This window comes from Semicossyphus pulcher, unplaced genomic scaffold, assembly GCF_022749685.1.
Source record: "Semicossyphus pulcher isolate SPU_LCO1_2020_fin unplaced genomic scaffold, fSemPul1.0.p SCAF_22, whole genome shotgun sequence".
Classification (NCBI taxonomy): Eukaryota; Metazoa; Chordata; class Actinopteri; order Labriformes; family Labridae; genus Semicossyphus; species Semicossyphus pulcher.
In genome coordinates this window covers 16,795,761-16,821,713 of record NW_027211696.1, presented here as the reverse complement: position 1 = coordinate 16,821,713, position 25,953 = coordinate 16,795,761, and the positions used below count along the sequence as shown (strand labels likewise).

The window sequence follows — 25,953 nt, the reverse complement described above, 5'->3', positions numbered from 1 at the left end:
GTTATTGATTTACAGTCTGCTTGTTCAGAGCTCTTGGAATCATGATGTCTTTTTGATTCCTCTGAGACATCTGGGCTTGATCAAAAAATCCCATCATGTCCAAATAAAATTTAATAAAACAATTGTTCTCAGCTCTCTTAACAAGAATATGACAGGAATGCATTGTTCACTTAGAAATGGGAAAACCCAAAGTGGTTAGATTCCCACACTGGCAGATCAAATCTGAGTTGGGATAAAAAAGGCACATTTCCTTTGTAACCATTTTTGGCGGTCCCTTTGGCCAGACCCTCAACCTTTGGGTGCTTCTAGCCGAGGCTGCTCAGGGGCTATACGTGTGAACATGTTGTAACTCAGTCCAGATTGTTCCATTAGGTTTGTTGGTTTCAATGTTGGTGAATAATTTCACAGTATATTTTTTGCTTTGGAGAGAAGTTTAAATTGTTAAATGACTGATGTGTGTAGGTCAAATAAGAACTAAATGGCAGATTTGGATGGGAATAATGGGGCTGGCAATGTAGGTCTGACAGTCAGTCCACTATTTTAATCTAGGCTGAACAACAACTGATGGATAGATTGCCATTTAAGTTTTGTAATGACATTCTTGGTCCTCAGTCGATGATTTGTAATGACAATCCTTTTGCTAATCTCGAAGAGCTCAGTTTCGTTCTCTTTGGCGGCACCTGTGGCGATAAACGGTAATTGCGGGAGCACACTTTCCAGAAATCCAGACAGTGTTGCATGTGTGACGTCCACGGTTGGCACCGGTTGTAACTCTTGATTTTCCTTGCTTTCCTTTTTAGACTGTTTGCCTTCATCTGATCGTTGAGTTTGTTTCTTTTTCTTTGGATTTTCAGTTATTTTTGAAGTTGTATCTGTAGTCATCGATCATCCTACCCTCTCTGGCAGACCAACCACTGCTGGCTGATGGAAACTGCGTCACTAACTGGGCGCCGCTTGTGATTTTTATTGAAGTTGTATCTGTAGTCATCCATCTTTTCTTTATTTGTTCAGCCATAGTAGATTATTGTTTACTCACAACACTTGCAGAGACTGGGAAAGCAGCCGCTTAGCTCCGCCTACCCTCTCTGGCAGAACAACCACTGCTGGATGATGGAAAACGCGTCACTAACTGGACGCCGCTTGTGATTTTTTTTCATGAAAGTCGCCACATACTGCAAATGCAAAGGCTTTCATCAGTGGGCCATAGGCTCAATCACTATTGTGTTCCCTCATTGGGCGATAGATAGAGACTTAACAGACATTTATTGACGTGAAAATCTTCAAGATTATTTATGTTGTGACATCATCAAGCATTATCATTTGTCCAAATGACAAAATACTGTACCAGCAAAACAAATGACATCCCCATCAGCCTCAAACGCTAGCATGCTAACACGCTAAACTAATATGGTGACCAAGGTAAACATTATACCATTATGATTCTAACATAGCTGTAGATTTGCATGAATAAAGAACTTTTGCCCACAATGAAAAACAGGAGGATCTTTTCATTCATCTTTATTTAAAAAATACTGGGTATGGCCCCACAGATACCACCTACAGTCACATAATGGAACAAGCACAGTGTGAGGCCGGAGGTAGAAGGCCCAGCGTGGTTCCTGGTTCCTTCAACAATGGGGTTGAGGTAATGAGTAGGAAACACCTAACAAAGAATGTCCTGACTGAGCCTCTTGGTAGTCCTGTTGATGGGTTTCTCAGCACCTGACTTGACCAGCTGATGTCAAGGAAAAAATGTGATTCATTAACCAAGACATTTTGTCCATTTTTGTCTCTTTTATATGATCATTTGTCTGGCTGATATGTACAAGAGTTGAATACCTCATTTGTTATGCTTCTTACAGATGGCCAGATACTCCTGCACATCATCAGGGGATCCCAGCACCACAGGAACTCTCTGGTGGATGGAGGTGGGCTGGATGTCCAGAACATTCACGGATCCTGTTGTGGCCATGCCTCCTGCCTGCTCCATGATGAAGGCCATGGGGTTGCATTCATACAGCAGCCGCAGCTAAGAGACAGGAAGCAGAAATGGTAGGTACTTAATTTAATATACATGACACTTTTTTTTATCCATTTGTGTGAATCCCGTTGCTCACCTTGCCCTTTGGACTCTTGACATTCGCAGGATATAAAAAGATTCCTCCATACACCAAAGTACGATGAACATCAGCTACCATTGAACCAACATATCGGCTGCCGTATGGAGCAGAACCGTCCTGGAAACACAAAATATGTCGTAAGATTTGTGAGTCAGTTTGCCACTTTTGTTTTCAGAATCCAAAATATCTCTATTTATTCACACAATATGATTCCTGGTGGTTCCTGGCCACATTTTCACATTGAGTAATGTAATAACTCACAGTGTAAACTCATCGTTACCTGTGGGTATTTCTTCTTCTGCAGGTATTCTGTCACATCTGGATAAAATTGCTGTGCATATCCCTCATTCAAACTGTAGATCTTTCCCTTCTTCTTAATCTTCACATCCCGATCCACCAAGATGAACTCGCCAATTGACTGAAGGAAAAAAAAGCAAAATGAAGACACATGCGAACTGAAGTAGTGAGAAAAAGGCAGTAACCAAACGACAACATTTGTGATCCAGTAATAGTTTTCATTCCAACTAGTTGAGCTTTGGTCTTACAGGGTCAAGCATGAAGCAGTTGACTCCCTGTCCAGTGGAGAGGACCATCATGGTGGCGCTGCCGTACAGAGCGTAACCAGCCGCCACGATGTTCCTTCCAGGCTGCAGAGCGTCGGCCTCAACTGGCTCGTCATCTGTGGTCTACGGAACAGTATGTGGAAATATATCACAAATACAGGAAGCAGTACGATGGTAGACACAGGCACTGCAGTACCTGAGGACATTGAAAACACATGACCCTTGACGTATTCAGGGCCTTTAAACATATTTAATCCACTGTAAGTAGTGACCTCTTTACTTCTACATCATTAGTCAGATGGTTGTGCAGCTCTCTTTAATCTAACCAGGTGGTCTTGTAATTATATGAAGGTATGTGAGGGTTAAAACCCTGTGTTTTACTTCAGTAAAAAAATAGCAATACAGTAACATGGTAAAACTATATTACAGTTAAAAACCATGCATTTCTTTTCAGTAATAAATTGAAGACTTTCATTTAAATAAATGTCTGTTAAGTCTCTATCTATCGCCGAATGAGGTAACACAATGGTGATTGAGCCTATGGCCCACTGATGAAAGCCTTTGCATTTGCAGTATTACAGACTGGGTGTCTGGTGCGACTTTCACGGAAAAATCACAAGCGGCGCCCAGTTAGTGATGCGTTTTCCATCAGCCAGCAGTGGTTGGTCTGCCAGAGAGGGTAGGCGGAGCTAAGCGGCTGCTTTTCCACTCTCTGCAAGTGTTGCGAGTAAACAGTAATCTACTATGGCTGAACAAACAAAGAAAAGATGGATGACTACAGATACAACTTCAAAAATCAGGAAACTACAAAGAAAAAGAAACAAACTCGACGCTCAGATGAAGCAAACAGTCTGAAAAGGAAAGCGACCGTCAGCGAGGAAAATCAAGAGTTACAACCGGAGCCAACCGTGGACGTCACACATGCAGCACTGTCTGGATATCTGGGAAGTCTGCTCCTGCAATTACAGTTTATCGCCACAGGTGCCGCCAAAGAGAACGAAACTGAGCTCTTCGAGATTACCACTTTAAGTATTATCATTAAATGTAAAGGTACAGGTTCTCATTTAACAGGAAAGCAAAATTCAAATGCTGTTATAACTTTAATGCAACAGTAATGTAATTAGATTTAATGCCTACAAAAATGTTAATTTGCAATAATTAGTAACTATATATATCCAATAGGATTAGTGGAGTTCTACTACATTTTCCAATGAAATGCAAAGGAGTATATTAAAATGGAAATACCAAGATAAGTGTAAGTACTGTGTCTTTAAACTTACTTACTGGTAACAATATAAGTGTTTATAATCAGCATGCAGCATCACAGTTGATACCTTTTTGTAGATGGCGAAAATTGTTCCGATGGAGACGAGACAGTCGATGTTTGAGGAGCCATCCAGTGGATCGAAGCACACGATGTATTTCCCCTGTCAGGTGGGAACAAATCGGTTACTCAATGTCACAATATAGCAGGAAGTTCCAGACATGCATGTATGTACTGCTCGGATGAAAGTACCCTCTGGTCTGGGTCCACGATGATGGCCTTCTCATCTTCCTCTGACACCAGCACGCAGGCGGAGAAGGATGACTTGATCATGTTGATGACCAGGTCGTTGGACAGGACGTCCAGCTTCTTCACCTGGTCTCCCGTCACGTTGGTGCTTCCTGCGATGCCATATCTTCAGAGAGAGCAAAGAGAGGACGAACTGTGATCAAAGCCTGAATAAAAGGTTGCTATTCTTATACAATACTTAAAAACAATAAAGTTAATGCATTAATCCTATAAAGAACTGTAACAAGTGCTTGGTTAATATTTTTGTTTAAATACTCCGCCAGTGTGAAGGTCTGAAAAGCTCATTATCTTCTTGACCTTTGCCCTCTGCAAACGTACACAACAAGCGCACAGTTTACCTTTGGCCACGGCCTATATGTTAAAACTGCTTCACTTTGAAGTTTAGATAACTTACTGCACTGTCTCCCACCACGTTAATGTCCTTCTCTGTTACTATATACCCCTCTTTTCAGAATATATACATTTAATTAACGTTTAATAAGATGCATATTGTTGGGACAAACAGGCATATTTGGAAAGTTTCAAGACATGCTGCTTATTTGCTGCAAAGCATTCTTCATCATCAGTGTTCTGCACCATCTTTTAAGTAAAGAGTTGCAAAAAATATTGCACACTAAGCCAGGATATCAACTCCTATTTCAAACGTATTTAACTGAAAGATCATGAAATCATCGCTAACATTGAGCTCATATTGATTGAGGTCTTTGTATTGTCCTTTATATTCCCTTTATGTTTCCCTCTATCATCCCCACTTTGCAACACAGAACATAAAGAGACAATGCTACTCACAGGTTAGCGATCCCAGCCTTCCTGACAGCGGTTGAGATGGCCTTAACAGCCGTGCAGATGGAGTTGAGCAGGTTGGTGAGCTCTCCTGTCCCCTGGGCCTTCCTGCCCTCCTCCAGAACAAACCTGGTGAGGGTCAGCACGTTGGTGTCGAAGGCTCCTTTGTCAGACATTTCGCTGCCAGGTGTGGGACCGGGACCTAATGACTTATTAAGTGAAAAAGGTGAGCGCAGACCCAAAGTTAAAAAGTGGACTCTTGTACACAGATAGGGGGAAGGGACGGGGGTGTGAGACTCCTCTGACCAATCAAAAATGTGCTGTCTTGCGCTCGGTTAGGGGTTGGTTTGATCACGTCACTGTGGGTTTAAAAGAGCAAAGTTCAAAGATAGTGAACATTTTGTTTTGTTTTCAAGTAACAAAAGCCTTCGCCTGATTTAATCCCTGCTCTCTTTGATTTCAGATTAGGTGTTTTTTTTCTGTCTACACTGCAAAATCCTGCCTATAAAATCTAAGCACCGTTTTTAATTTATTTGTGATAAAAAATAAGTAATTGCAATTTTCGACTAATAGGACATTTATTCCTTATTCAGCATCATAAAATTAATTTGGTGAACAGTTTGTACTGGACCTAAGTCAGCACTTCTACACTGCTGGAACTGCTTTAACACTCCTTCCCTGCATGATCCTGAAGAAGTGTAAAGTTCAAACCTGATTTTATATAACACCTTTAATGTACATGTGCTAGTAAAACAGTGTCTGCAGGATGAAGGACAGCTGCATGCAGAGGTGGTGCAGGTGATGCATGTTGCCTTTGTGTCAGTCTGTCTCTGCATGCATGCATGTAATACATTTATGGCTGTCTCTGTCTGCAGCACAGACATGGAAAGGTTATAGGACTTCACATGGCCCACGGAGTTACATGACGCGCAACATAAACTCACATGAAGTGTTGCAAACACACTGTTTCACAACAGAGAGCTAAAGTTGAACTTTGAACTTAACTAGAGACCAGCCATGATAATGATGGTTAGTCACACACCATTCATAGCTTTTTCAGGTTAATGATAAAAAATGTTGTTGCAAAAGTTAGTTTTGCAGGCCTGTATTTTCAGAGCTATGAGAATAACAATTATGGATTTTGGTTTAATGGTTCCCTTCCCAAATATGCATCAAATATAATTTGAATTAAAATATTTATTGTGTCTTTAAAAAACATAACTCATAAGTCTTGTTTCCTGATAATCCCCGCCAAACTGTACAGGAACAAATTCTGGTCTAGTTGAGACTGCAAAATGTATTTCTCCGCTGTGTCCACATGATGTCGCTGTGCAGTTTACTAGCTGAAGAAAACAAATTAAGTCTGGGAATAGCTTCAGTTATAATGAGCACGTAGTTTCCTGCCTGCAACTCTATACTGTGCCCTTAATCAATTTGAGTTTTGTAGTTCTCTGCAGAGAAAGGCAGATTTGATTTTTTACTTTAAAGTTTAGAATAATACAGCTCTGGTTATGTGTATTTGTAATGTATCGTATATTATTTTAGCGTTTTATGGCTTTTTACAGTAAATATATATTATGAATCGTGTCAGAATTTCAAATAAAAAAATACAAAAACAAAAATCACCATTGATGTAAGCTTAATTAATGGTCAAAACTTGCCCTCGTCTTGAAGAGATGTCTTCAGAAAGCCACAAGAAAGTTGCCTCACAGACAAGAGATTGTAATCATGCAGTCTTTATGCCGTGTAATCGATTCAACAGAAGAAAAGACATCATCAATATTTCACCGAGGACTTTTCATCACCTGACTAACTCCCAGGAGCACCTGCTGTGCATGTTGACAGCTCTAGGCGCATGCGCCGTATCTGTCCTACTACTGAACCTGCAGACTAACAACTTAACTTCTCAAAGGTAGGGCGTTCCAGAAATTAAAGGTATAAAGACGGTATAAAGACATCATATACAGTCGCGACAGTGTCTTGTAAAATACATTCGACCTTTCCGAGTTATAAAGCTGTTTTGAAACACTGTTTTTTAACTTCATCACCGAAACTTGTTGGTGTACATCTTCTCCTGCTCAGGTAAGTAGCATCCCATCACATTAGCATGCTAACGTGTGCTAACGGCTGAACGCGCACTGACTTTTAAAACAGAAAAAAAAATTAAAATCCATGTTCACCATGAGAAAATTAAGTTGGGAGTTTTTCACCAGCATCATATCATAGTTGTATATCTATCTTGTATTCTCGCACTGGACCACAAGGCGTCAGGCTTAAGCAACATCCAGCCCTGCTAACTATTTGCTCTTTTTTAGATGTTTAGGTCACTATATTGTAGAGAATACGGTTTTCAGCAACCTGTGTTTACATGTAAGTGTCAGAAATTGAGAAATTCTTTGTTGAATCACCTTAAATTACCATAATCTTTCGGCCTATTCCACTAAAAAGGAAAATACACCTGCTAAACCTAAGTATTTTCACTTGCGACCTCTGAAGACAGCAATTTGTAGATGGCCCCTAGAGTATTTTTCCTTTTTATTTCAGGTAGCTGATATATTTTATAGTGTTCATTGTATTTACCACTTTGAATTCTCCTTTGACCCCTTGTTAGACAAATGTGGCATTCTGATGGTCAGCAATAGGTAAGTATAGCCCCCTGGCCTCCCAGACTTTACATTTAAACTTTAACATTTATACAAAATATACCATAGATAGCAATATTTGTATAGCAATGTTCATGTAAAACCTTATGACCTCATAACATCAACCGCCCATTGACCAGGTAATTTGAGGTAATGCTACAGAAATAAGGCATCATAAACTATCTAGATGATTAATAAGGTCAAGTCAATTTTGATAACTCTGCTCTTATATTTAAAAATAGTTCTACAGTTTTACCCAGCGTTACCAAAAGAGTTTTTCTCCCAAAATAGGTGGAAGTCTAAGAGTATCTACTGGAACAACAGCACAGTCCTTTCATTCAGCAGGCCGCTGTTTAAACTTTCAACTGTGATGATAACCATTCAATTTCACCTCTAGTCAAATACCGCAAGCGAGATAGAACATACATTTACATACATGAGTCATTTTTTTTTACTAAATGAAAGTGAACATAAGCTCTGTTAACTCTCTTAGCTTTCACTTACTGATGTAATGTTATTGTTACTAATATAACTGTTTTATTCATCAATTATACTCTTTAATTGATTGAAAGAAATGTATTAAAACATACAGGTGTTTCCTTGATGTGTAAAATGTGTAAAGAAATTTGCCAATCCCGTTCAAACTGCATAAACAACACTTTTTAATATCATAAATAGTGATTATGATGGCCCCTTAAGCGACCCACTTTGGACAAACACATAAAAGTTAGTTTAAAAGACAAGTAATGCAAAGTTTTGAACTGTTTTGGACGTTTGAGGAAATTCTGTGAATGAGTGATTAAATGAGGAAGGGAGTTGCTTTCCGACTACATTAGATATTCCGCATCAACAGTACATTTCAGTAATGCTATTTATAGCAGTACGGTGTTTTGATGTAGATGAATCTTAAAGGGCATCAAGCGTATACATTTAAATCTCATGTTTAAATTTAAATTCATTGTGTCTTTCTCTGTCTCTCCACCGTACTCATCTGTGTGTTCCAGATTCTGTTTCTCATTGAAAACTTGCAAACTCTGTTTCCCTACAAGAAGTTTTCCCAAGTCCCTCTGTAACATTCATCTGAGAGCAGCAGAAATAGTACTTTGGGTCACTGTGGCTGACTCTTATGTAAACTTGCCAAACTTATTGAATTTATTGCCTGAGGCTCGATGTCATGTCTCTTTTTCACTCAGGCTTCACATGAAAAATGTCTAAAATGCCACTGTGGAGACTGATTTTGATGTGAAGCATATGCACTAAATATTTACTTACACTCATACGCTGAATGTTACATATGTTAGATATTTAGAATTAACTAGCACAGTGTGGGAGAGCGCTTCCAACACGGTGTCTGACAGCTGGAAGCTAATCCCTTCCTGGATGGATGAATGGATAATATTCACATTTAGTTTCTATTTTACCGCCTACCAACATTATAGATGTTGACAGCAGTGTAAAATAATTCAGCAGTTCTTCATATTCATTTCTGTCATATTCTAACTAACAGATTTAGTCTCACATTTTCCTTGTGTTCTTTTCTCTTTTCATTCCTGATGCTCTTGTCTCATGTAATCTTATTTTATACGCATGAACCTCATTCTACTAATCACTCATAAAACTTGCAATCCGACGCTCTATAAAGGGAGAAAGATATGTAATTTACAAGTCACTGAAGACTTTGCATTCTTTGCACAAAGAAAAACTCCTTAAAAGCTCCACACGCTGAGAACAGAAGGTGCTTACTGATGAGAAAGTGATACGGCATTGCGATGTGGTGAGTCACTCTTGTGCACTGAGGCAGGGCCTTTTGCTCACTGTACTTTTGCAGAATTAACTATAATATGTCATGGCCCGGTATTGCATTTCCTTTATGTAAGCAGCATTGTAAGGTTAGCTGTTATTGACTGCTGGACCCAGGCTGGGAGGCAGAATGAACGAGTGGGGCCGTAGGACCATACATGTACAGTAAAAGCTAATTATCAATATGTGCCGCATTGTTATTCCATTTTTTTGTTTTTTTAATCTACAGACTTTTTTAAAGATCCAACCGGATATAAAGGAAATTTTCCGTTATTGATATTTTGGGGATCATATGCATGGCTCAAGGCAGTTACATCCTAAGAAATGTGCCAGGTAACTATTGGTTTTACCATAACTTTTATGCTGTTTTTTGGTTGATTGAATTTTAATTATTTTAGATATTTCTATGTGCATTGCATAACATATGTTCAGCCTTTTGTTTATGAGGGCTATTATGGAATATCTTTATCCACTTAAACACTCTCTCCTCCAGTGTTCAGCTTTTATGATACAGTACTATAAAATACTGATATACCTGTTTCATGAGTTACAATTCTTATTGTGTAAAGTATTTGTTGTTTGCTCACTGGCTGAAATACTTGGAGGATGTCTGTGGTTGAGAGAACCTGCCAAGAGTATGGTCAGGCATTTAGAGGGAAAGTTGCAGAGTAATTATAGAGTGGGATCAGTCTATGTCGAGAGACATAGCATTTGGAGAGAATTGGCTACTGAAAACAGACTGTCTACAAAACTGGTACATCCTCCTCTGTCCCTCCTCCTCTTGTGGGACAGGCTCAGGGAGTTTATAGTCAAAAACATTTCGAGGTGACAGCAGGAAGGCTCTAGACTTGAATAACAGTCGCTGGTGATCATATTATACTGAGGTAAGGAAAGAAAAAAAGAAACGGTAAGGGTAGGTGTATGCAGCATGAAGAGGTAAAAAGAGAGTATTTTGTATTGCATCTTGTAGTTTTTGTGTGATATATTTATTATTATGAGTTAAAAACTATTTCCTTTTTCGTTACCAGTGTTTTGCTACTGTAATTTTAATGTCCAGTTTTATATTTCGTTCGAAAATCAAAACCAATGCATAGAAAAATCTCTTTACTTATTTTTCTTAGATGTAATTATATATAAATAGAGAGACATTCCTACGGAGCAAGTGTTTTAGATTTGACAGAGCACTGTTTGGCCAAAATGTTTATTTAACTATGGCTACACCACTGTTGCCCTAACAGGTCAAATCACAGAAGAGTCTATTCCTAACTACCTTGGGATTGACTGCAGCTATCGGTCGGACGTGGACTATTTCCAAAACGGCACCACCATTAAGCGGCTAAGCCTCAAGAGAAGGCCCAGAGTGGCCGTCAGTCATGTTGAAAAAGCACAGAGTGGCATTTCAACCGGCCTGTGGCATTCTGCAGAATCGCTGTCATCATCTGGCAGTGATGATACAAGACTCCTGGGAATGTCCTCTACAACCAGAGGTCGGCCTCCTCTTCCTCCTCCACTTGGTGCCTCGTTGGATCACAAATCCTCCAGGAATGAAGGACCAGCAACCTCTCAAGTACTTAATGAGTCAAAGCCTCAACCTGCTGCAAGGTCTCTTACTTCACAAAGACAGAGCCCCCTGCTTGAAAAGACCATTCTGGAGACCACCAAACCCTTGGATCAGGAAGGGTTGAGCCAGCCTCCACCTCAGCCCTATCCACGTCGACGACTGGCCAGCTTTGGAGGGGTAAGCTCACCTGGGTCGCTTTCCCCCTTCACTGGCTTGGGTGCATATAATCAGAACAACAATGGGAATAAGCCTACTGGAACAGGAAGTGATATGCATATCAACCTCAGCTCGTCTCTTGGCAGCAGAGGCAGCACAGGATGCCTCAAGCTGAGCCCGCAGGGCTCTGGTAGAAGCACCCCAAGTCTTGGTGGCCAAATGCACCTGCAGCATGTCCGTGACCAGATGGTGGTTGCTCTGCAGAGGTTGAAGGAGCTTGAAGAGCAGGTGAAAATCATCCCTATCCTTCAGGTAAAAATAGCAGTTCTAAAGGAGGAAAAGAGGGCATTGGTTTACCAGCTCAAGAACCAGAGTGACAATGATGAGGACATGACTCAAGTCATCTGGAAGCGATCCGATAGCATGGAAAGGTCTGACACTGAGAACAACTTGAATAAAAGGGAAAGGTTTGAGGGTAGAAGTGACTGCAAGGACTTCAAGGAGTTAAGGCAACTGACTGAAGAGATGCAGGCATTGGAACGAACCATCAAGGGTGGACATTTGCAAGCATGGCATGGCAGAGGCCATAGCCCTTCCCATGACAAGGCTATCAAGTCTGTCGCAAGTGGTACTGACAAACATATAGATATCACACAGACCAAACCCACAAAAGAAAACAAATATGTGCACACAGATCTAGTAGCGATGAGGTCTATTGGAACAGAAGCATCTGAAGTTAACCTTGGAATTAACAAAGAACGGGAAGCAGAGTTTGAGGCCCAACGACTCATAATTGGTGCCTTAAAGGAGAAAATTTGTCTCTTAGAAGCAGAGTTGAAAGAATCTGCTCTCCAGACAGAGATGAGCCGTCTGAAACTAGAGCTTCAGGCTGCAGGGGCCAGGAACCGAGCTGATAAAGCTTCCTTGGCTAGGCCATCCACTGTGAGCACAGGCATCGAGGCCAGGCCTCACACCACAAGCCAGGGAGTGGGTAATCACATAGAGCTCCGAGATACCTGCTCAGGGGAGGCAATAGAGGTGAAGACTGTTGGAGTCTCTTGTTGTAGGCCCGAGCTGAAGAGTGTTTGCACAGGCCCAGATGTGCCCATTAGCAACTGGGAGGTCAGAGAGCGAGTGCAGACTATGGAAAAGGGCGTGGGGATCCAAGTTTTCACAAAAACACAAGGAGTTGGGATGGAGATAAAGTTATGTGATGCAGAAACCAACACAGAAGTACCAGTGGAGAATTTGCGATCTGAGAAAAGAAAGATTAAGAATCGTTCGGTGGCTTGTGGGGACTGTTCAGTTGACGTGCTCATCTTTGAGGCAAAGGAAGTGGCTTCTAAAGGTATCGCCACAGATAAAGTCCGCGGAGTGGATCTGGGAATCATGGCATCACCTCAGACAACTTCTCAGCGTACCAACACTGTATCCAGTTCAGTATCTCGCTTTACCAACACCAGACATGCCTTCAACGCAGACTCCAGTACTAACACTGTCCTAAGTACCCAAGACAAGCACACCAACACCACTCAGGCTTTTACTAGGACAGTGTCAGTAGGCAACAGGGTCAAAGATATCAAATGCAGCCCAGAGACTCGCACAATAGGTGTAGGAACTGCAAATCTGCTAGAAGGTGCCTTAAAATCAACCCCATGGACAGTCACCAAGCTAACCCGAGACACTGGTGTTGGATTAACAAACATTAATGAGAATTTCCTGGTTGGGCTAAAAACTCGAAATATGGCCTCTGGACCATCCCATCTACCTGACCCCATCAAGACAAGAAGCATAGGTGTAGGCGAGGGGAGGATACGAGAGTTTTCGGTATCGTCCAGTAAACCTGACCAAATGTTCAATCAGTCGTCACAGCCCAAGTGGGAGCCAGAGCTAAACCATTACATAGAGAAGATGCACTGGCTACTGAGGGAGCACGGTGACCTGCTCGCAGAGGACTACACGCCGCAGAAAGAAGGATTTGTCCAGCAGCAGAGTGGCCCGGGAACCACAGGCTCCAAGCTGTCCTGCAATAACAACGCTGTGACAAAAGGAGGAATAGAAGAGTTTCTTGCTCAACCTTTAGTTGACTCTTCTAAGTGTGACAATGCAAGCAAAGGAATCTGCCAATCTGGGGGCAGTGATTCAGAAGTTAAAAGAATGATACAGATGTTGGAACAACAATCATCCACTGCTCTGCAAGGTAAACATTCATTTGGGTTTGTTAATGTGTTCTTTCTGAGATATGCTGTAAAAAATAAGGGGGTGAGAATACTGTTCACACAAAAGTACTCCAGGTTAAAAATATTTCACTTTCAGACAACTCCCTAGGCCCAGATTAACTTGTGTGAGGTTAAGAGGAAGTGGCTTGGCAAATTGACTTTTGTTAGGGATACACTTGCAATGTTTGGAATGAACTCTGGTTTTGGAAGGCGTCTCGTACCACATACCAGTTTGTGGCTGAGGGTCTAAAATTGAATGGCTGCGTAGGAGGAGCTGGTGTCAGAGGAAGTTCTCTATTTTGAAATGAGGTGTTTAGATTTGTAAGAGTATTTAAAGTTTCAGGAATATGTCCACACTTAGTACAGCCCAGATTGACCGCATACACTGATGATGACACAAATAATGCATGCGCTGCATTGTTGTTTCTAGATAGGTCAACTCATGCTGGTGTGCTGCGGCCTGTGAGGAAGAAATCAAACGGTGACCAAGGCTGTAGCAGCAACAGGAAGAACATGAAGTTTATGAGGGTGACTGCAGGGTAATTCTCATTTCTAAATATTTTACCAAAAAAAAAGTTAAGTCAGTATCTTAATATTTTTGAAGTGTATTACCGATTGTGTTTGGTCTTTAGATTGGACCCCATGTCATCTTACGAGCTCTCTGCCTCTGAGAAGGCTAACTCTGAGGAAGTTGAAAGGAGAGGAAACAAAAAATTAAGGGAAGCTTCTCAAGATGGAACACAATCAAGAAAGGGCAAAGGTGGCACCAGCAAGGGATCGAAAGGGTCACGATCACAAATACAACAAAGGTAATGTAAGAATCCAGATTGCCAAACCATCATCTTGATTATTCACTGTCTGAGGTTTTAGTTTTGGCCTGAACTCGCAGTCTGTAACCTGCAGCATTTTAATCCTTTCAGGTGTAGGTTAAGTGAAAGGATGTTTTCCGCTTGTCAATCCTTAAAAAAGCACCTAAGCGATGAAACGCCGTTATCCAGCAGAGAATTGGTATGTTTTTTGGTCATTGTGAAGGTCACTGTGTGTGTGTGTGTGTGTGTATGTATGTGTGTGCATGCACGTTTAATGGTATGTCAGTGGATGGGTGTGCTCAAGTATGTCATTTAAAAAGAAATGACTTTGGCAATGGATATGCTAAGTTGCAGGAATGTGTCGCCTCTGTAATTTTCTGTCATTGCATTTTGTCTTAAATGTGAAAAGAATGTTTATTCTCAGGGAAAGAGACTTTCCCCTTTCCTGAGAATTTGGTAAACAGAAACAGGGAGTTCAGAAGAAGTATTACTGAAAGGGAAAGTTGAGATTTCATAATGATACCTAAAATAATAACAGGCACTGGATGGATTAAATAAAGAGGTTTTTCTGAGCCTCTTCTTCATGATGTTGTTTTGGAGATTTTAAACAGGAGCTGTTGCTTTCTTACTCTTTGTCTGTGTTCTTTCATTCACATCCCTGTAATTGTGATGTTCCTATAAATATCAAAATAAAAGTCGGAATTGCTCTAGCAACCAGAAAGTATTGCATGAAAGACATGAATGTTTTTATATATTCATACCTGTGTATTTGAATCCTTTGTCCCTTGCAGAATGACTGTCTACAAACACTGCAGCAGGATTGGTTCTCTGTGTCCAGCCACAAGTCAGCTGCTCCCGACACTGTGGAGGATTACTTGTCTACGTTTCGGGTCATTGCCCCCTCAGTATTGCAACATATTTCTAATATGGCCGACGGCAATGGAAACACAGCTCTGCACTACAGTGTTTCTCACTCCAACTTTGGCATTGTCAAGAAATTGCTTGATGCAGGTGCAGTGAAACTCACAGAGAACAACCAGGAGTCATAATGCCTTTTTTTTTTATCATGTCTGTCCCTAATCAGTCTACCCATAGAAGATATTATTTACTCACCAAGCTGTGACAAAACAATAGTAACTCCACGCTTAAAATTCCCATGAAACACCCATTAGAGAGGTACTATTTACCTGTTTCCTTCAAAAATTATGAAGCTAGGGAGGATCTTGTCATGGTTGTTTGTTATACCAGCCAAGAGCGCTGAATGTGAGAGCATTCAAATACAAACACAGTGATAACGCTTAAGTGCTAGCTAGCTCCGAGGTCCCGTGCTTCACAGGTGAAAGACATGAAGGTAGAATGCATACCTGACTTATCTTGTCATTTTTGGGCCATGTACTGACAGAAAGGGCGCACTTTCTTTAAGAATATTGTGATTGAAAACAACTTAAAATATAATATCATTTCAGTGGAACTTTAAAGGTGCATTACCTTCTTGAAACTACTGAAGGTAGTTGGGAAAATGCTTTATTCGAATGCTGCTTTTATCCAGCTGTGGACATTTCTGCGCTCTGGTCTAAGGCTCTGGCAGCATATAATCAAAAACATAAACAATTCTGATCCTGTCTGTCACAGAAATTATAGGACATTATGTATGAAATGTTCCTGATGGAAAAAGCTTTTTATTTTGTTTCTTAAAATAACACTTCTTGTTGTTGATCAAAAGGCTCTAAAAGGCAAACTGAGCTTTGGCTGGTTTTTATCTGAGAATTCGAAAACAGCAAAAAATGGCCCTTATTTGAAAAGCAAGGCAAAGTAGTCTGATGATTCATAGGATGCGTTAATCGAGTGTTTTAGCTGCTTATTCTACGAGTAGGCTAAAAGGTGTTTGCATCATCACTGTTGTGCATTCAGAGCTTTGCTTTCAAGAGAGAACATCTTCCCTGTCTACAAATCCACACCTCTGCAAATGAATCATTCATCATAACTATTTTTTGAGTTTTTCACATTCTGATGCTTGTACTTAAGGAGCCATAGAGACCGATTACTGCGCAAAAGCACCATCAAATACAAATTATTTACACGTCACCATTGCCTGAATAAGAAAAATAGGTACATAAAATAAAAAGACAATAACTAAGACAATAAGAATCATAATAATAACAAACTAAAATAAATATTTTACAGAGAGGATGAGTTTCAAAAAGGACCTGGAAACCCCAGGCCTCTACACCGGATGCTCGCACTTATAGAAAGATCTTCTATTGTGTGTATTCTATGAGAGCAATATCTTTAAAGTAGTTCAACCATTCTTTTATTGATAATATATATATTTCATTGATTATTTTGGCTTATTTTGCACAGATATGTCTATGTATACAAAGTGTTAGTATGAGTGAAAAGGTTTGCGAGTAAAGTGTTCTTCTTTCTTGTCCTTTGACCACCATCACTACAGAGGTGTGTAACGTGAATCAGCAGAACAAAGCAGGCTACACGCCCATCATGCTAGCAGCACTGGCAGCTGTGGAGACTCCAGAGGACATGAGAGTTGTGGAGCAGCTCTTCACTAAAGGAGACGTCAATGCCAAGGCCAGCCAGGTCAGTCTGTTCTTAGGCTATAGCAGTGGACATGATGTCCGTCTGCAGACTTCTTCTGATGTTTGAATGTCTGAGAAGGTTTCGTTTCAATCGATTAAGAGCCTGTGGGCATATCCAGTAAACTAAATAGGAGTCACTGAAGCTGCAGTAAACATTGCATGGTGATAAATAAGCCCTGCAATTAGAAGATGAAGCCCACACCTTGTAAGTTTTCTATCACTGTAGAGTTACTTTTTTGAATTCAGTTTATTTTTAAACCTCGTCTTGCCTCAGCTCTCGGGCTCATTTATAACTAGTCAATTCCAAATGTGGTATTAATTAAGCTTACTTCATGCAGGACTGAATGTGCTCTCCCACATGAGCCCAGAATCCAAGACAGATACATTTGCTTTCACGGACCTCCTCCAAAGCCAAACCCAAATAAACAGTCATTCCATGTTAATGTATTACTGAATTATTGCCATATATAAGTGGAATTCTACACTTGATTGAAAGGACATTTTTTTTGGCATGTTTGACTGAACTGTGTGCTGACAAAAAGACCTGAAGTTCTACTTGCAATTGATTAGAATTGAACAATATGATTAGCACCAAATTACATCGTTCTTCCCTGGAAAATTATTAGATCATTATAAGGAAATTGCAGATTTGTAAAGTAAACAGAACAGATTTTTCAGTGGGTGTTTTTACTGTATGTGAATATCATCAATGAGCAAAGAATGGGGAAAAATGTATTGTTTTATTCTTCAAACAAGCTGTGTGTGGACTCAGCATCATTAACGCTCTTTCTTGTGTCTGACCCGTGCGCTCTGCCCTCCAGGCCGGTCAGACGGCTCTGATGCTGGCTGTGAGCCACGGCAGGATGGACATGGTGCAGGCCCTCCTGGCGCAGGGGGCGGAGGTCAACCTCCAGGATGACGAGGGCTCCACGGCGCTGATGTGCGCCAGCGAGCACGGCCACGCTGAGATTGTTAGACTCCTGCTGGCACAACCAGACTGTGATGCCACCCTGACTGACAGTGTATGTGAGTCAGTGTTGACACTTTGTACAGAGTCTGTGATGTGCCTGATTGCTTCAAGCTGTGAAGCAGAAGCACTTAAGCTTTTTGTCTCACATATTGTATTAGAAAAGCAGAGTAAACATTAAAGAATTTCCATTTAAGATGTCAGGGAAGCAAAAAGATAGATGCTTTATAATTGATATTTACTTGCTTTTCTCATAGCATAGCCCCAATGACATCACTCATTGATCTGTGAAACTTTTTGAAGCCTCATTTTAACTTTAGGTTTTCACCATGTTGGTTTGTTGGAGCCAAAAGTGATAATATTTGAATAAGAGGATGGAGCTAGCGTGGAGCAGGGGGGCTAGCAAATGCTAAGGTATCCTAAGTTATCAGCTAGTGATCTAGCTTGGTTAGCAAGTAGTAACATTACATATACATAACATCGTTAGCAGCAGGCTGTAAACAAAATGTAGTTATGGGAAAGAAATGTTCTGTATTTTAGTACAACCGAAGGCTAAACAAGGCGTCTTTCAGAGTTTTGATATCCAGATTGAAAGTGCAACATGTTATTGACTTGTAAATGTTAACTGACCCTTCGCTAAGTCCCGCTCCCTTGGTTACTGTTGCTACGCCTGTCAATCTTTCTAACCGCCACGTAAATATTATGGTGTTTTCAACTAAACAGTGAGAGATGTTCCAAGGGAAATAATAGCAAATGTCTGGAAAAATAGTTCCCAAATATCAGAGAGAAGTCGACAGAAAGGACGACAACACACATTTGAAAGCTACATCCAGAATATCATTTGTCGGAGTGTTGAGAATGAAGAGGATGTCAAAATCGAGGCAGAAGCTCAGCTGTCCCAATGCAAGCTTGATAATTCATGTTAAGGACAATCATGTACAGGAACAACAATGTTATTGCACAGCAGGGTTAGTAAATATATAGTTTTATTTAAAGCTAATGTTTAGTTGTGGATCCCTATATTTTATTATCTAATATGTTTTAGCCTATTGCTAGCAAAACTAAATTATCCCACTTTTTCATTTCGTTTAAAGCACGTCCGGATATTGCTCATATATTGTGGGCTTGATACACTGGATCTGGGTTAACTTATAATTAATAATCAACCATCTTTGTTTTTCTGACATGCTAACCTAGCCAAGTTAGTTAGCGTCCTACCATGGAGCAGACGAAGGAGTTTGTGTTGGTCTTCGATGGATTAAGCTGCGGTCTTCCACAATTTATAATCCATGTCCGACATCTCTCCTCTCGAGTTTTTGGCTTCTGAAAATCATCAAAGGGTCAATTGAGCCATGCCCTATAACCTGCTTTATCGTCTATTTTACTCTTAATGGGACCATAATCAATATAATTAACTTCATTCTGTTTTGAAGAAGACTTTAAACTCGCCCTTGAGACCATGAACTCATTAGGAAAAGTTGTCTTTGTTAATAAATCAAGTGAGGAGGAAGGGTCATTTTTTATAGACTTCAATCCAATTGGACTTCTCCAGTGGAGTCGCCTCCTGCTGGTCAGTAGAAAGAATGCAGGTTTAAGGCGCTTCACATTGGCTTTACCTTTCAGACCCAGAGGCTACATCCACTTCTTTTACCTCTCATAATGTATGTGAGTGTGTGTGTTTACAGGATGAGAGCACAGCCCTGTCCATCGCTCTGGAGGCGGGCCATCATGACATCGCAGTGCTTCTTTACGCACACGCCAACTTTTCCAAAGGACAGACCGGGGTACGTAGGTCAACATGTTCACACTTACAATTAAACTAAGTATATATGTGAATAGTTTTAATAACGTCTGTATAATGGGTTTCCCCTGTTGTCTTTAACAGGCAGCGGCTCGTCACAGGTCTCTGTCCTCCTCTGGTGGTAGAAGTGTCTCTGAATGACGAGAAGCGTGAACGGAGGCTTTCTGAATTTTATTGATAAGGTGATTTAGAATCAAAACCCCAATAACAAAGGGAGGGATTTTAACAGCATCTGTTTCCATACCGAGTTAGATGACATGAATTCTGGTGTAGCATTTGCATTATATTCAATAGACTGTGCATGGCAGAGTATGTTAGAACTCTATGTTCATAAGAATCAATGTTGTATCCTGCAGTGATCTTATAAACAATATTTATAATTTCAGAATTTTATAATTGCAAAAAAGAAGATACAAAAACTATAGCATCAAATCAAATGATGTATGACTAAATATACGTAATTTAAAACAAATAATACAAAGCTACAAATACATCATAGAAAAAAATCATTATTTTGAAGATTTTGTTGATTATTTTGAGAAAAAAACAAAAGTAAATATAACTTAACTTTTTATGTCCATATTTTTATTGTAATGTAAAATATGTATTGTATTTATAAGTTCCCACTTCTGCTGTATCTGTACTGCTTTTTTAATTAATCTTGAAGCATGATATATATTTTCAACATGTTTAATTTTGTCAGATTTAATGCCCAAAACTACGACTATATGGAATAACATGCAGCTAGCAGCGCTTCTGTTTCTAAGATTTTTGCGAGTTGTTAATTATGTACTGTAATGGAATATTTGTCCATTTAAGGGAATAAAAGTCACTGCTTGCTTACCGAGAGTTGGACTAGAAGATCGATAACGTTCTCATGTTAGTGTGTTGAACATTAAAGGGGGGGTATTATTACTCATTGTTTAAACGATGTATGTTGCCATCTTGCCCAGCCTTAATTTTTCTCACACTGGTGCTCTGTGCAGACCCTCTTACAGCCTCTGCCTGAAACAGTCAGCTCTGTCCCTTTAAGAAACCCGGCCCCTACAAGCCCACTTTTTCTCTGATTGGCCAGCTCTCTGAAGGCTCTCTGAGGCTGCACTTTGTGACGTCACAAAGTGCAGCGTGTAGAACAAACTGTGTGAAACCTGGCGTTCACAGCAGCCTGCAGACTGAGCTGAGAAGCCTGAAGATTTGAAACTTCACCCACGTTTAGTCTTTACATCCAACATTGTAACATTATATATATGTCTTAATGTGAAACAGCATAATACCCCCTCTTTAAGCTACCTTGTTGTTTTTGTACAGATCAAATAAATAAGACACAAGTGAGCTTTAGAGGAGCTGGTACAAGGATTTCGTTTATGTTCGGACACACCAGGCTACCTGTTTTCAGTCTTAATGCTAAGCTAAGCTAACAGCTACTTGCTTTAGCTCGTATTAAAGAGTAAGATAGTTAAAAAGTGGTATCAATCTTGGCAAGAAAGCGAATAAAAACATCAAACTACTCCTTTAAGTGGAGTCCACATTATGATGGATGGTTTTGACACTGATGATGTTTTCTCTTTTGTAAATAAAGACATCTAATCATCAATTGTAACATTTATTAAAGCATTTCTTTACTATTAAACAATCTTACATAGCTGTCTATATTTATAATCCTACGAGTGCAGTGTGTTATATTTTTACTGTTTAGTTTTATGGGCTCATTTTATGAATCACACTTTAATCATATCCACCTTATAAACAAGAAGTAAAAAGACTAAGACTCTTATATTGTGCTACCCTGGGTAAGAATTGTGTCCCTCGCTACTAATCACCAACAAAAAAGGTACGTAGAGACTTTTGTAGAAGGTTTCACGGAGCCTTTTTTTCCTTCTACATTCAACTTAGATTTAAGCGGGTGTCTAAGAATATTTTCTCACATTTCTCTTATGAAGTAGGTCAACCAGATGAAAGCCTGTGGATCAACCAGCGGGTCATCAACACTTCAGACGGTGTGAGTCTCACCTTGACATTTAGCTTTGTTCCTCTCAACGACCGAAAGTACTCATGATCATCGACGCTCTTTTATTGCTGTCTCCGACCATCCTGTCCCCTCTTGTTTGAATATAAAATGATATCAGATGCTTTAAATTTTAAACAGAAGATAAAAGATAAGAAAAAAAGACTGGCTTATTATTCGTTAGCTTTGTGACCCCAGTCTGGATTATGATCAGAGCATGCCTGGCTCTATCCATGCTTGCACAAATGCTAATTAAAACTGAATTCGGTGTTTGAATATGCAATAAATCATTTATCAAACATTGAGGAAACCTGCGCCCTGCTGCAGTTCAGGCTGTTCTCATGAGGAAATAGCAAGAAAAGAGTTGTGAAGTGATATTGGCATTAAATGTAGGACAGTAATTTAATTCTGCATTAGCTCTGCAACTGAGAGACTTATTATTGCTGAATTTTACATAAGAACGCTGATAGTGAAGGAATATGAGATTAGGTATAAAAAATCTGATTTTGATGTTTTAAATGTTAATTTTCTGAATTTATTTTTATATATTTGCTATAAAAAAAAAAAGTAGGTGTTAGCACATTAGTGAAACACGCACTGGCACAGCGGGTTGTCTGTGTGTTCCCTTAGTTTCACCTAAAGCGGTGTAGAGAAATAAAAAGCTTCGATAAAAAGAAAGAGTAGACGTATAAAATGATGTTGTCAGTCTTCCCAGTGGCCTGCCGTCGCCGCCGCCGCCGCCGCCGCCTTCCCCTCGCTGCGTCTAACTGTGTCCCATTACTGAGAGCCGCTGCATGTGTGACTGAGAGCACTCTGAGTCATTTCCCAGCAGCAGCAATAAAATACAATAATATACAAGGTCCACCGTCAAAATTTGCTGTTGCCATGGTAACAGCCAGCGGCTTTTTTTGAGCAAGTGGTCCTCGGGAGCAAAAAAATGCTGGAATGATCTCTCCATTTCATCGGGGTTAGCTAATCCAGTCACTTCACATTGTCGTGCTCTTTGAGTGGGAACTTCACTGAGTCTCATTACTTATTAGATTTTTATAAGAGGTATCTTCAAAAGAAAAACAAGGCAGCTCCATTCTTTTTTTAAATTTTTCAAAGGATAATAAATTTTACATGAAACTGTTTGCAAAAGAATTCAGTCATAACTTCAAGCTGACGAATCTCTCTGCACAAGAAACAGCATCAAGACAGACTTTCAGTGTGTGCAGTTCTCCTGTTTACTGCACAGTATGTTGCATGTTCTTGACATCTGCCAACAAATATTTGTTGTACTGGCTAATGAGTTATTATTTCAAGCCTGCAAGTGGTGAATGCTGTTTTTAGGGTTGCTGCAGTAGAATTGTTGCGTTGGTTTACAGGCTAGGCAGCTGTAAACTTCACATGTAAATGTCACTTTTGTCTGTTCAGCTGCTGGTCCTTACCTATGACTGTATTTAAAGATGGACACCGTGTCTTCACATCCTCTCATTGTATAAAAATGAAGCCAAAATACCCCCAGAGCGGGCGCTGCCATTTTGTGCATTTGGAGCCAGAGTCTACGCCGTAGACATCGGCTGGTGGAGCCGTGGTATTGAAGTCCCACCCCTTACCTTACCATAAAAAGGCGAAGATTCCTCAGGTGGGCTCAGTCTGCAGCAGAGCAGCTTCTTGTTTTGTTCTGAAGCAGATATTCATGGTTATGGAAAGTTCAATGACTGCAGTGTTAGTGTTAGTTACCTCTCCTCTCTGCTACTCGGGAACAGAACACTGCAGGAGCCGGATTTGTCAACAGAGCTGTCCATCATGACGTTACACCCCCTTTTTATAGCATCAAATAACTAATTAAAACTAAACTTATTAGAAAAATGAACACTTGGACGTAAATCAGCATGATAAGAACTAACTATAATGACAGAAACCAATGTTTGAGAAAAATGTATTTGATGTGTATTTTGATTTTATAGTTTGACTCATGTCTCATCTGTTAACATGGAGGAGGCGGGCTCTATGAGATATATAGCAGCCAGTCAATAGGGGGCGATACAGAGGGTTAGCTTCACTTTTAGGGAGCTGTCATACTCATCAATACCACTGCTAACAACATACAGTCTGTAAGCTATAGCAAAACTTTTTTTTTTAACAATACAAAACAAAACAAAAAATATCACTTTAAAAAAATGTGCGGTTTCTTTAAGGCTTTAACATGAATAGTTAAGGTTACATTATATATTATATCATAATTATGTGACTATATGAGCAAAATGACACTCTGTAAAGGGTAACTTTGACAAATGACCTTGGCAGGCTGTTAGAGGATAAACTCTTTTATGTGGTATAAAAGCAGAAGACTGATGATTGCCTCTGCCTTATGCTTCCACGCAGCTTCCACTGAACTCCAGCCACAGAAGTCTCTGCATTACACAAAAGAGGAATTGCTCTGTCATTGATAGTTTGTCCTTTTTAGAAGAACATGCAACAGGATCTTTTAATTCTATCCTGTTCCTGTTTTCTTTTGTGTATCCTTAATTTCCTGTGGTGTGTGAGTTCTGACATTGTGTGCTGTTTTCCAGCAGCATTTTGCACATGTCGGGGGGAAAATAACAAATGGATTCCCAGAAACCAGATGTGTTTGAGTAAGAGCCTAAAAAAATAGTAAATTAAGTCCATCACCCTGATGGAATGCTGGTGCTGCAAACCACAGCAAAGCACTAATGGTCAATGTTTCTGATCTAGGAAATGAAGCTGTACCAGTACTATTGCAACTTTGCTTAAGTTATACAGTGTGCTCAATGCTAGTTTGTTAGCTAGGTGATTAAATTGTTCTCCATAGAATGAGACTGTATTCTCAAAAAGGTATGTGACCTCGTACAATATAACGAATTTGCTGCTAGCTCTCCAACACAAGATGTGTGCAGGCGAGCTAACAAAAACCCTTGGTTTCATAACAAAACTGTCTTCTCATCACTTCGACAAGCATTCTTTGTGGGAAAAACCCAAAACATTCCTGGCTCCCTTCGCGTGAGCTGCCACAAATGAATCTTTGTACTGTTGTATAAGAAACACTGAACAAGCTAACAGTAAGCTAGCTAGTTTTGATGATCGCAAAAAGCAAGACCTGCTAACATGTAAATACCAGAAATTACTCACTGAAAAAAGCTGGAGCACAGAATTTTTAGATGGTCTGTTACTACAAGTATCCTATTTAGCAATGTCTGATATTTACATGGAAATACACACGGCAGAGATGGCACGTTCAGGGGCTGAAATTAGCTCTGGGGATGTCGATATCACAGCTAACGTTAGCAGCCATATCCCCAATTATACTTAAAGTCGAGCTGAAACGGCATTTCGAGAGTATCTAGCTTCCGTATCGTGACGTATTTCCGAGTGAAACAGGATGTGCAGGCGGGACATATCATTACAGGGGTTTGATTTGATCGTTGAGAAGTGGGCGTAGACAGACGTCCCCACAGCGCAGTAGCTAGCTAACTGACCGAGCGTTCTTGGTGCTCTGTGACTAAATGTTGCAGATTGATTGGTTGAAATAGTTTGGTGCTAACTTACTTAAGCACACGTGAAATGTAGTTTTACCAGAAGAAAGTATGATCGGATTTTGATAGAAGAATACGAAGAAATGGATTTTCTGTATTTTTTTTGGCCTATATTGTCAAACAGATGCACAATATTACCGGGGATGTGATCTAAAAGGATTAAAATGATGTATTTCATTTCACCTCGACTTTAAACATATAACTTTAAAGCTTAGAATAATTGTAATGGCTAGGTGGATATTTACTCGCTTTTGGCCTCAAGTGGCCACTCGGGGGAACTGCAGCTTTTGGCACTTTAGCGTTGGCTTTAATTTTCAACCCCAGATTGCTTCTTGGTTTTGACCAAATTTAAGATGGCAAATGGGTTCACAGCAATGTAATTTAATTATAAACCAAATACAGACCCTGTTTTTGTAAGAAATTACCACTGTATTAAACTTCAGTATTCAGACTGTTACACTGAAAAACACCCATCCAAATTCACCATTCAGGAAGTGTTTAGTTAATATCTAACACGTCTATAGTTGATTGTGCAGATGTTAACAGCTACGTGCGAGTAATAAAGTTGTTAATCCGATTTTGTGGCGGGAACAACGATAAAAGTCAGCAACTGTTGTATTTCCTGTAAATGGTCATGTACACTAACATGAAGTAGGAGGGGTTTAGACGCAACAACAAGCGTTGAAGAGTTTTTGAGGGAAAAAATCTGTTTCTTTCATCTTTTTTAGAATATGATGACGTGTCTGTTCGAATATCTGACAGGGACATGACCCGGGTCCCTCGTGCGCGCACAAATGTCCCCGCACTGTATGAACCCGACA

General features: G+C 40.0%; 2 protein-coding genes across 2 annotated transcripts; one reads left to right on the top strand and one right to left on the bottom strand.

The window, feature by feature from the left end:
- Positions 1–1,840: 1,840 nt before the first annotated feature.
- Positions 1,841–5,215, bottom strand: LOC138602068 (fructose-1,6-bisphosphatase 1-like). Its single transcript, XM_069673448.1, has 7 exons — positions 5,046–5,215; positions 4,200–4,362; positions 4,018–4,110; positions 2,666–2,806; positions 2,401–2,538; positions 2,118–2,237; positions 1,841–2,029 (listed from the first exon to the last, which is right to left on the bottom strand). The coding sequence occupies exons 1-7, from the start codon at positions 5,213–5,215 to the stop codon at positions 1,841–1,843; spliced, it is 1,014 nt and encodes a 337-aa protein (XP_069529549.1).
- A 4,562-nt stretch (positions 5,216–9,777) lies between these two features.
- LOC138602239 (KN motif and ankyrin repeat domain-containing protein 1-like) lies at positions 9,778–19,729 on the top strand. Its single transcript, XM_069673679.1, has 10 exons — positions 9,778–9,814; positions 10,720–13,398; positions 13,848–13,956; positions 14,050–14,226; positions 14,338–14,425; positions 15,018–15,237; positions 16,679–16,821; positions 17,642–17,842; positions 19,473–19,571; positions 19,673–19,729. The coding sequence occupies exons 1-10, from the start codon at positions 9,778–9,780 to the stop codon at positions 19,727–19,729; spliced, it is 3,810 nt and encodes a 1,269-aa protein (XP_069529780.1).
- Positions 19,730–25,953: the final 6,224 nt, after the last annotated feature.

Excerpts from the sequence above, each read along its gene's own strand:
- LOC138602068 (XM_069673448.1), bottom strand. The coding sequence starts at position 5,215 with ATGTCTGACAAAGGAGCCTTCGACACCAACGTGCTGACCCTCACCAGG. Across the intron at positions 4,111-4,199 it reads TCGTGGACCCAGACCAGAGG|GGGAAATACATCGTGTGCTT; the intron begins GTACTTTCATCC and ends CCCACCTGACAG. Across the intron at positions 2,807-4,017 it reads TTTTCGCCATCTACAAAAAG|ACCACAGATGACGAGCCAGT; the intron begins GTATCAACTGTG and ends ACTGTTCCGTAG.
- LOC138602239 (XM_069673679.1), top strand. The coding sequence starts at position 9,778 with ATGGCTCAAGGCAGTTACATCCTAAGAAATGTGCCAG. Across the intron at positions 13,399-13,847 it reads ATCATCCACTGCTCTGCAAG|ATAGGTCAACTCATGCTGGT; the intron begins GTAAACATTCAT and ends TGTTGTTTCTAG. Across the intron at positions 17,843-19,472 it reads ATGCCACCCTGACTGACAGT|GATGAGAGCACAGCCCTGTC; the intron begins GTATGTGAGTCA and ends GTGTGTTTACAG.